The sequence below is a fragment of the Terrapene carolina genome, unplaced genomic scaffold (assembly GCF_002925995.2).
Source record: "Terrapene carolina triunguis isolate 2854851 unplaced genomic scaffold, T_m_triunguis-2.0 Scaffold189, whole genome shotgun sequence".
NCBI lineage: Eukaryota > Metazoa > Chordata > Testudines > Emydidae > Terrapene > Terrapene triunguis.
This window is the reverse complement of record NW_020664540.1, coordinates 13514639-13526720: the sequence shown is the minus strand read 5'-3', so window position 1 is coordinate 13526720 and position 12082 is coordinate 13514639. Positions and strand designations below refer to the sequence as shown.

General features: G+C 38.9%; 1 protein-coding gene across 2 annotated transcripts in view; it reads right to left on the bottom strand.

Moving 5' to 3' along the window:
* Positions 1-1760: 1760 nt before the first annotated feature.
* The window catches only part of DDHD1 (DDHD domain containing 1), an 84030-nt gene continuing 73708 nt past the window's right edge, over positions 1761-12082 (bottom strand). Inside the window, exons 10-12 of one of the 2 annotated variants that reach the window (XM_024205478.2) lie at positions 7837-8089; positions 6139-6333; positions 1761-3036 (exon numbers count right to left, since the gene is read on the bottom strand). In XM_024205478.2, the coding sequence (XP_024061246.1) occupies positions 2855-3036; positions 6139-6333; positions 7837-8089 (630 nt within the window). In that variant the 3' untranslated portion in view covers positions 1761-2854. Of the gene's footprint in view, positions 3037-6133; positions 6334-7836; positions 8090-12082 lie in introns of those variants that run through there. The other variant, XM_024205477.1, reaches the window with a different exon arrangement.

Sequence of the window (12082 nt, the reverse complement as noted above, 5' to 3'; positions counted from 1 at the left end):
GGACTCTTCTATTTCTGCCTTATCTCTTCCCTCCCCATCCTCCATTTTCACCATCTTTTCTGTCTTTGTCTCTCTTCTCCTTTCTTCTCTCTAGCTATTACCAAATTCTTAGTCCCAATCTATGGCCTTCCTTTCCAAATTCCCACCAATAATATAAGCAATGAAATAGCTAATGCTCACACTAAAGTGTCTTCAGATTTAACACCCCAAGGGGTGCACATCTCTCAGATGTCGTTTCATAGAATCAAAGGACTAGAAGGGACCTTGAGAGGTCATCTAGTCCAGACCCCTGCTCTCATGGCAGGACTAAGTATTATTAAAACCATCCCTGACGGGTGTTTGTCTAACCTGCTATTAAAAATCTCCAATGATGGAGATTCCACAACCTCCCCAGGCAATTTATTCCAGGCAAAAACTTCCTGTCAGGGAAGTTTTTCCTAATGTCCAACCTAAACTGTCCTTGATGCAATTTAAGCCCATTGCTTCTTGTCCTATCCTCAGAGGTTAAGGAGAATAATTTTTCATCCCCCTCCTTGTAACAACCTTTTATGTACTTGAAAACTGTTATCATGCCCCCCCTTAGTCTTTTCTCCGCACTAAACAAACCCAGTTTTTTCAATCGTCCCATATAGGTCATGTTTTCTAGACCTTTAATCATTTTTGATGTTCTTCTCTGGACTTTCTCCAATTTGTCCACATCTTTCCTGAAACGTGGGACTCAGAACTGGACACAATACTCCAGTTGAGGCCTAATCAGTACAGAGTAGAGCGGAAGAATGACTTCTCGTGTCTTACTTAAAATAATCCTAATACATCCCAGAATAATATTTGCTTTTTTTTTTTTGGCAATAGTGTTATACTGTTGACTCATATTTAGCTTATGATCTACTATGACTCCCAGATCCCTTTCTGCAGTACTCCTTCCCAGGCATCATTTCCCATTTTGTAGGTGTGCAACTGGCTGTTCCTTCCTAAGTGGAGTACTTTGCAGTTGCCCTTATAGAATTTCATCCTATTTACTTCAGACCATTTCTCCAGTTTGTCTAGATCATTTTAAATTTTAATCCTATTCTCCAACACACTTCCAACCTCTTCCAGCTTGATATCATCCACAAACTTTATAAGTGTATTCTTCATGCCATTATCTAAATCATTGATGAAGATCTTGAATAGAACCGGACCCAAAACTAATCCCTGCGGGACCCCACTCGGTGTTGTCCTTCCAGCATGACTGTGAACCACTGATAACTACTCTCTGGGAATGGTTTTCCAACCAGTTATGCACTCACCTATAGTAGCTCCATCTAGGTTGTATTTCTCTAGTTTGTTTATGAGAAGGTCATATGAGACAGTATCAAAAACCTTATTAAAGTCAAGATATACCATATCTACCTCTTCAGGCTGTCTCCAGCCTCAGGAAGACATTACTGCATTTGTTTACACTGGGTTTGCATCTGTTCGCAACCACCAAGGACCCTTTTTAAAAAAAATATGCAGCGTAGGTCACATGAACACATCATCTGGGTCCAGCACACAGGTCATATATTTGACACTTCTGTTCCAGAGCCTTAAAATTCTGTTTTATGATCCCAGAATTGACTAAGTGATTAATTTGAAGATTTCCTTTCTTCATAACAGTCCTCTCCTGGCTCCTTGGGAATTTGATCCAGCTACAACTGCAATCCTTTTACTGAAATCACATGATGGGGTCTGATTTTCATAAAATGAAACACTGGCAGAACTCTTTTGTTTGGCTTTTAATAAAAAGTATCACACTGTTTGCTTCTGATATCAATTATGCAAATGCTTCTGAGCTCACCAAATTCATTTTAAGTTGCACTCTTTCTTCTCAATACATTATTGCACATATTTTCAGTAGCAGTAAATGGAATACACTTCGCTACTGCAAATTAAGTCTAATGAGAGGTCCAAAATAAGCCTTCAGTCATTTGTGAGACACGTGACCAAAAAGGCAGGGGCCTATGAAAGAGGTTACTTACCTCTGAGAAGAATGTAACTAGTGTCATTTGTGTGAAACCACAAAGATTTATTTTTAATGAAAAAAATACTGAAAGTGTGCCACAGTGTCCATATATTCATTTGAATAGTACAAAGATATGTATATCTGAGAAAAAGTCTTAACACTGTAGAAAATAAATGTGGTTCTTAAATTAAGCCAAAAGAAACCAGTAAAAAAGTAATGTTTTGTACACTGGAATAAATGAAGCAATTAGTCAGAGGTAATAATAAATTATAATTACAGTATTTCAAATATTTGTTTCATGCTTTTTCAGCAGTTTCTAAACAAGTTATGTGTAATACACCCTTGAAGTCAGCAGTAAGAATGGTCTGTCAATGGAACTGTGGGTAATATCCTGTAGATTTCAATAAAGTCTTAGAAAAATGATACCAATGTTTATTATTTACTGGTACATAAAACATAGGAACATGGCAGTTTTAGGTTTGCAACTAACATATGTTTTGTTAATTAAAGTTAATTTAGTTTCAGTTGACTAATCTTTATATTTTAACGAACTAAACAGTAATGATGGTCATTAGCACATATGTCACCCAAGCACAGTGCTTATGTGATGCTACATGTTCTGGCTTGTTTATACAATCAAAATCATGAGAATTTGGAATAATTTTCTGCAAATGTTTAAAACTAAATGTTTTTAAATGCAAATCATTTTTGCTCTTTAAAAACAGGAAAAAATCCAAACATGCACTTAAACCTGAAACTTCCATGCCTTAGAAACTACGTTTTAACAGTAAAATATCAGTTTTGTGCCATTTGTTGTAAAATTCCCACCCTCCTCAAAATAAAAAAAAATAAAAAAAAAACCCAAAAAATTCAAACAGGGTCTAAATTTGATTTGTCAGCATCTTCTTGGTCCTGTTTATACATGAAGGTAAGAAGAAAGAGAGCAATATCCATAGATGACCAATATGCAGTGTGCGATGTTACTGCAGACCAGTATCTGCTCTCCACAAGACCTTCCCTGAGCTCAAAGTCAATCCTGTGCTCCAGTTCCACTAGAAATGAAATAAAACAGAAACAGGAAGAGTTACTAGATCCATACTTTGACAAAAGAAAAACCACATGCTAATTCTTCTATCATTTGGTTTTGTTTCTACTTGCCTGTATATAAAAAGTACCCAATATTCCTGTGCTGAGGGTTTAGAGTGTTCTCTTGTTTTGTAATTTGTGTGTGTGTGTGTTTTTTTATATTTATATATATGCAATTACTACAAATAACAATACTAATGGATAGATCATGCAGAAAACTCTGAAGGTGTTGGAAAGAACAGTTTAACAATCTTATTCTTCATGTAACTAGAGGGAATTACTCAGCAAGTATCCTGATCTTTTCTTCTAAAAACAGGCTTAGGCCCAGATTTTCAAAAGTGACTAGAGAGATACTGATAACTTAATTTTTAGGGGCCCAACTTAAGACACCTGGAAGGTTCTCAGATTTTCAGAAAGTATGGAGCATCCGCCCTTTGAAAATAAAACTCCTTTAAAATGTCTCAAGTTAGGCACCAAAACAAATAAAGGCATCCGACAATTGCTGACGCTTCTGAAAAATGTTAGCTTTAGTCCCAGTCCCTACCCAGAAAGTCAGTCCTTTTAAGTTTCCAGATTTTTCCAAAATGTTTCAGCAGCTTCCCTTTTATTTCAACAGCTGCTATTGTAATACCACATACATCAAAGCAGCCTTTACTGCACATTTAACTGGCTTAGTTGCTACCACAATTAACACACTGTTGTCAACTCATTTGTAGAGATTTTCTTAGCTCTAAAGAAGCAACCGCATGAAATGGATAAACTAAAATTCTAGTTAGCCACAAAGGCCAAAAAACATACTGGGGAAAAAATAGAATTGCTTGTCAAAGCCATTGGCTCAAAGTAAAAAACTATATCACTCAAAATCTCCACAATCATGATATCAACAACATTCAGGGATGTATAGGGCAGTGGCTCTCAAATTTTTTTTTTTACTGGTGACGCCTTTCACATAGCAAGCCTCTGAGTGCGACCCCCCTTATAAATTAAAAACACTTTTTTATATATTGAACACCATTATAAATGCTGGAGGCAAAGCGGGATTTGGGGTGGAGGTTGACAGCTCGCGACCCCCCATGTAATAACCTCCCGACCCCCAGTTTGAGAGCCCCTGGTATAGGGCTTAATATTTTCCAACCAACATCTAACTGGTTTCCAAATACAGTAAATCAGACGACTCTGGTTTCTCTGCAAGCCAACTGCTAAAACACTTCTATCTCTCGGCGATTCCACTATAGAACCTTGGGATACAAGCAAGATTCACACACATCCATGCAGTAGGCCTTTCAGAAGTTAACACTTCAGCCATGGATTGAGTCAGCCTGGCTGGGCTAGGCTGTGGGATCTCCATCTATAGAACACAATAGAGAGATACTGGGATTGGGTGGCAAGGCTGGAGTTGCTGAGTTTCCTAAAAAGAACCCCCCACTAGGATTTAACCACAATCACTGTTACTCCTCCATATTTTCCCCTACGTTTAAAATTAAACCTCTGCCCTATATGATGAATGAGTCACTCAGATTATCTTTTGAAGCTCTGGGAGGAGGGATAGCTCAGTGGTTTGAGCACTGGCCTGCTAAACCCAGGGTTGTGAGTTCAATCCTTGAGGGGGCCACTTAGGGATCTGGGGCAAAATCAGCACTTGGTCCTGCTAGTGAAGGCAGGGGGCTGGACTCGATGACCTTTCAAGGTCCCTTCCAGTTAAAGCTAGCTCTTATCTAGAGCTAGAACTGTGATGTACCATGTGGACGCTACCATAAGATGCAGCACTGCTTATATTCTTGACTCAACTGTTATACAGAGATAATTTAAGATGCACGAGCCCAATCCAAAGCCCATGTTGACCACAACACTTACATTTTTCAGAAAAGGAAAAACAAAACTTCAGCTTTTTCTTAATTCCAACATTAAAATTGTCAGAGTGAAACAACTGACTGCACATACAGAGCTTGGACTTCCTATGATTATTTAAAGTCATCTCTTTGAACTTGACTGATTGGGCAGGACTGTGTATATGCATCTAGGGAAAACACCTTTGAGAGCGTGTGAAGTCAAAAGAGATGAAACAAGGAGTCACTGAAAAATTGTTGAAAGTTTAGATTAGATTAAATCAGATTTTTGACAGTAAATGCCTTGACAATAGAGTGATTGAAAAGTTTTGAAATTAATTTTATCAACATTTTGAATTTTGGCATAGGAAGTGCTCTCATTTTCATAAAAACGTTTGCTAAATTTTTGTCCTGTATTTGGACCAGCTCTGCTAGGGGCAAGGACTGTTTCTTTCTCTGTATTTTGTACATCACCAAAAAGTATGTCTTAGTGCCAGACATATACTGGAGAATTAAAAAAAATGCATTCTACTATAAATGAAACTGGATTTCTGAGGCAATTATGTTGATTTTTCCAATGATATTTTAGAGACCATTGTAGCAGAGAATGGACAGTAGAACCTCAGTGTTACGAACACCAGAGTTATGGACTGACCAGTCAACCACACAGCTCAATTGGAAACAGAAGTATGCAATCAGGCAGCAGCAGAGAAAAAATAAAAAGCAAGAAAGCAAATACAGTACAATACTGTGCTAAACGTAAACTACTAAAAAAATAAAGGGACAGCAGCATTTTTCTCCTGCATAGTAAAGTTTCAAAGCTGTATTAAGTCAATGTTCAGTTGAACTTTTGAAAGAACAACCATAATGTTTTGTTCAGAGTTACGAACATTTCAGAGTTACAAACAACCTCCATTCCCGACGTGTTCGTAACTCTGAGGTTCTACTGTACTAGCTAAAGTTCTGTGAAATATATGTACCATGTAAAGAGCAAAAGAAAAAAAAAAAAGAACAGATCAAAGAGATTTAAGCCTCTGGAAATAATTGAAAAATATTTAATGAAAGGGTATGAACCCAGTTTTTATCATCGTAAAGCTACCCAGGAAACAATTATAACACACATTTCCATGTCCCCCGCCCCCCCACAACAAATGCATCCAAAGTCAACTTAAAAAATAGTCTCCATTTCCAAAAGAGAAGCCAGAAGATACGGCTAGCTGCTGAACGTAAAGGTACACTAACATGTGGGGTCAAGGAAGCCGGAGCTGCTGTGTGGGAAGGTCAACGTTCCAACAGTAGAATGAATGGCAACTGGCTTCTTGTCTTCGCCTTCTGTTCCCTCTTTTCCAGTCTCAGATGTTTGTGAAGTGGGTGCACTTGATCGGCCAAATCTTGAGAACAACATCCCTCCAAGGCCCTTCCCAATGCTAGCAGCTCCTGCATTCAGCACAAAACAGGACAGGCACCATGACTTAAATCATACCACAAATTAAAGTGGCTATAACACCCATCAATTACAGCTGAATGACAGTGAAAGAAAAACACTACTCATGTTTTTCCAGGGTGGGAAAAACAGCTTATTTAAATTAAGTCTACATTTTTTATCATGTGACTCAAGTCTAGCGTACAATCAAGGTTATAATTCAGAAACTGTAGTCAGGGAAACAAAAATATGCAAGAACAGTTTTGGACCAATAAAATAAAATCCAATACTGAAAAGGTCTATTTTAATTCCTGTTTTACAGACAAATTCTTTTAAGATCTCATTCATTTTGCTACACAGTAGGTTTGGGTACTTCACAATAATTACAGTACCTTCTATGTGAAAGAAGAATCACATTATCATCTTTAATGAGAGGACACTCCTTTCATCAACTTCTTATGCTTGCACCATTTTTAGAGAGACTTAGAAGTGCTAGATTATCATTGAAAGGGGATGATTATTGTTTGAGAATCACTGCATGAAAGTTTAAGATAGTTTACAGATTCATAACCTTAAGAGTGATAACATTTTCTCCTGACTTTGCTGCCATCTTGTGGCTACGTTAAAAAGTTACTTTCACAGTAAAACAAAGTTAAAAACATAGATCTTACATGGAAAAAAAAAGCTGTGTAGTGAGATGTGTCAGATCTTGCTTAGGAGTATTATATAAATCAGACTAATTCCTTAAGAAGATAGGAAATATGGATTTACTTGCTCACTAGGGAAGAAACTCAACAGCAGGCTACCTTGTTTAAACTTTTTTCAAGTTATTTTAGTATAAAACCCAAACAGTGTAGGCCCACACTGAGCAACGCTCTTAGGCACATACTTAACTTTAAGCACAAGAGTAACCCCATCAAAAGCAAAAGAGACTGCTCATATGTTTAAAGTTAAGCTAGTGCTTAAGCTGGATCAGGATGCTAAAGGACAATGAAGGGGACAGAAAAAAATTTCAGGTTAGAATTTTGCATCTGGAAATTCATGTTATATTAAGTTAAATAGAATCCGAACATTTCTCATTACTAACTAAGGACCTTGCTGCCACTAACCAATACTGTGAAATGTGATTTTAATGCAAACATTTTAATTCTTCATGCTGCAAAGTAACAACATTTGATTATTGGATACTGACTGACGCATCAGGATGTTATTTCAATTAAACATGCAACAAATAAGATAGCAGTAGCAAAAGAATAACATTGGCTGTAGTATATATAAACATCTCATTCCCTTAAGTAAAAGTTTATTTGGATTTAAATTAGCACTGCACTTATGTTGTGGAAGTACAGGAAAGATACCACTACAGCACATTTATTGTTATGCCTTCAATATCACAAAGGAAAAAAATGAAGCTTTATATGAAAATAGGGCTCTATTAACAATTAATCAAAATGTTATTCCATGAAACCTAATTGCAAAATGTTATGTACATATGAAAAGACTTAATTAGCAGTTACCTAATATACTTGCTTTGCCTATATTTGTTATTGACTCCCCATAATGCCGTCGAACCATGACTGGTGAAGTAGCTGGGCTTGGTATGGTTGGTATACTTTCATTCTCGGTGACTGAGGTAGGTTCTTTTGTTGGGTTGAGAAAGCTTGGCTTCATGTGCTCATAAGGTAGAGGGTTTGCAGTGTTGTACCAGTGGATCTGGACAGGTGAAATGTTGCTGTAGTGCTTCAAAATTAAAGGTTCTAGTCTATAGGCCTGCAAGATAAATTCAAGAGAAGAAAATCCTGAGCAGTGACAGACACTGAAAATTAAATTTACTTACCAATATATAGCGCTCTTCATCCTCAAATTACTGAACAAACTCTAATGATTCATCCTCACAGTCCCCTGGGGATGAATGGATAAATGGCAGCAATCCCATTTTACAGAAGAGATACATACAAAAATTAAAATAACTTGCTCAAGGCAATAGAGTGAGTCAGTGGGATAGTCAGAATTAGAACTCAGGAGTTCCTTGCTCCCAATCCCTGTCACTCTGTTAAGAAAAGAAATCTTGCTACTGTGAAATAGTTGCAGCAAATTAATAGCCAGAAATTGACTAATGTTGAAAATACACTGTGGTCATGTTTATTTTCATTTTCCTGGAAAACTGACGAGTTTCCTCACTGCTTATGCACATATCCTTGTATATTCCTCTGCAACACTGCTACTACTATATTCTTTCATCAGAAGTGAAAAGTACTGTTAATAGTAGGCTATTACAGTACAGCAAAAGACTTATCCTTTCTATATGGATAAACTGATTCTGCATTTCACAGCAAATTGCTAAAACTGGCTATTTAATTTTGCTCGCACAATCTGAACAAACCTCTGTTTATTAGGCAAATGTGGAAATTGTAGATACAATTTAGGTAGTGAGCTTTGAAAGTCTGATGAGTAAGATAGAAGTCTTACTATACTTATTTTCAACAGAAGACATTACTGGACAGTACAGGTGACAGCAAGTTTTACCACTTTTCTGGCATCTCCTTGTAACTCACCACTGAGGCCTGGTCTACACTGGGGAGAGAAAAGGGGAGGGGGGGGGGCGCGACCTAAGTCGGTCTAAGTTACGTAACTTCAGCTACGAAAATAGCGTAGCTGAAGTCAACGTACTTAGAGCTACTTACCACAGTAGGTCGACTGTTGACCCTCCCCCGTCGACTCCGCCTACGCTTCTTGCTCCGGTGGAGTACCGGAGTCGACAGGAGAGCGCTCGGCGGTCAATTTATCACGTCTTCACTAGACGTGATAAATCGACCCCTGCTGGACCAATCGCTCCAGAGGCAAGTGTAGACATGCCCTGAACAAAATCTAGGTAATCTTTAGGATAAAGAACAAATGGTTGTAGGCTGGATCAAATGTGTGGGGAGGGCCACACTAGCCTTTGAATTAATTGGCACTCAATTAGCTCAAGGTAAAAAAAAGTCTATTGTAGACGTACCCAATGAACAGCTCTTCTGTAGATGGGCTGAGGTGGGGAGGGAGAAATAAAAACTATGGCCCTAATTCAGCAAACCATTTAAATGTGTGATTAGTTCAACTGAACTTGAATGAGACCATTCATGAACTTACATACTTTACTGACTTGGGGTCTATAGTGAGATGATAGTAGTAGACTGGCATGGAGGGCTTTTACAGTCCCATGACGGCTTTTATAGTCAGACAATTCCAATATCCTTAATTTGGTTTCAGGGAGCAGAGATCTTGACCTCCCTTTTGGGATATGTATTTGGCTAGGGCCAGATGACAGGATGGCATGTCAGTTTTCTAGGGCCCCTGTCACCAAGAGTTAAACAGCAGCTTTCTTTAAAATAAATCCTTCTTATATGGATCGCTCTGCAGCATCAGTCAAATAAGCTAACAGAACGTTAGGAACGGCTAGGAAAGGGATAGTAAGACAGTAAATATAATGCCCCTATATAAATCCATGGTATGCCCACACCTTGAATACTGCGTGCAGTTCTTGTCTCCCCATCTCAAAAAATATACATTAAAATTGGAAAAGATACACAAAAGGGTAACAAAAATGATTAAGGGTATAGAATGGCTTCCATATGAGGAGAGATTAAAAAGACTGGGATTGTTCAGCTTGGAAAAAAGACGACTAATAGATGTCTATAAAATCATGCATGGCATGGAGAAAGTGAAAAAGGAAGTGTTTAATCCTTCACATAACACAAGAACTAGGGGTCACCCAATGAAATTAATAGGCAGCAGGTTTAAAACAAACAAAAGGAAGTATTTCTTCACACGACACACTTGTTCCCAGGGAATGCTGCGAAGGCCAAAACTATAATTGGGATTAAAAAAGAGTTAGATAAATTCATGGAGGATAGGTCCAACAATGCCTATAACCCAAGATGGTCAGGGATGCAACCCCATGCTCTGGGTGTCCCTCAGCCTCTGACTGCCAGATCCTGGGACTAGATGACAGGGGATGGATCACTTGATAATTGCCCTGTTCTGTTCATTCCTTTTGAAGCCTCTGGCATTGGCCACTGTCAGAAGACAGGATACTGGGCTAGATGGACCATTGGTCTGACCCAGCATGGCCATTCTTATGTTCTTACATAAAAAGATATTAGCCCATTAACAAAGCTTGTATCATACATGCGGCTAATTGAAAATTTCCAACTGAAATTATATGCAGGGTTATTGTAACCATTCTGCTGGGGGAGAAGAAACAAGCTTTCAAGTCACACCGAGCCTTGATGTGCACTACATATTTACTTTGGTATAACTACGTTGTCGCTCAGGGGTGTGAAAAATCCATCCCCCTAAGCGACGTAGTTATACTGACCGTAACCCCTCCTGTGGAGGTGGAGTTATTAAGCCGATGGGAGAGCTTTCTGCCTCGGTGCAGCTGCACTGATGTAAATTTGTAGTGCAGACCTGTCCTCAGAGTGTCACAGCTATGAGGCAGTGAGTGGGAAGACTGCCTAGGATTGCTGAAGGAAGACTTTGGTACCCAAGAAGGGGAAACACATAGTGACCTGGCCAGAGGGCCAAGTCATGAAGAAGTTGCAGATACGGGTGGAGAGACCGACAGAGGAAAGCACAACACCTGGAAGGAGCTAATCCCCAGAGCAGCCAGGAGAAGTGGACCTTGTGACAATGAGGTACACTACATGTTGTGGGATTTCTGGATCTTGAAAGGCGCGTTGTGGGGGGTACTGATCATTGTAGCAGTGGAGCTATGTCTGCAAGTTTTGCATCTGTTCTGGCAGGGTCTGGTGCCGCTTTGAGTTGGCGTGTCCTGGTCTGTGAGGAGCTTGCTTCTGATGATGAGCTTCGAGAGATTGGAGGGGACGGGGGTGGTTTGAAGAAAAATGGGTTCAGGAAAGATTTCATTCAGGATGGGGTCCCCATTGAGTTTGGATTGTAGTTTGATGATACCCAAGAGAACCTGTTTCAATACAGAAATAAACCCCCCTTTTACTGCACACCCTTGGTTGTCACCTACCACCCCATCCTGGAATCCATATGGGGGTATTTGGGTGGCCCATTACCATGATGTGATCTACTTCTCTACAAGGACACTCCACCCTTTTTGTCCTATGACTACAGGGGCATTAACGGGCCATTTCACCTTGAATGGTCCCTTAGAATATGGGTTAACCACTTGTGCTAAACAATCTGTTCAATCTTGTATTTAGCTGTGACACTGAGTACCTTTCCCAGCCCTGAAGAGCTCTGTGTAGCTCAAAAGCTGGTCTCTCTCTCTCAACAGAAGTTGGTCCAATAAATGAGATTACTTCACCCACCTTTTCTCTCCAACTGAAATTGTACTTTCGCATGCCAGTGGAATTTTCAGACTGTCTTAATAAATAACTCAGTTACTGTACATGGATAAAAGGCTAGTTTTCAGAAGTCATTATGTATTGATCTGTGGGCATATGGATTTTCATTAAGAAATTACATTCAGTATGACCCTTTCAGTTTTCTTTGTTTTCATAAGGTAGGAAAGTATTTTGCACCTTCTGAGTCCACGTAAAGAATGTTTCAATTTGTGAGAGGGTCAGAGTCAATTACAATCTGATTGACCTCTTTTGAAAATAAAAAGCCTAATGGAATTTGTGCTGTCTGGCAAGTTAGAGATGTTGGACAGATCCTTAGAGGATGTAAATCAGCGACGCTCCACTGCAGTCAGATGATATTTGGCGACAGGCAAAGTTAAAAAACTGCTAGCAACACTTTAATGATGTG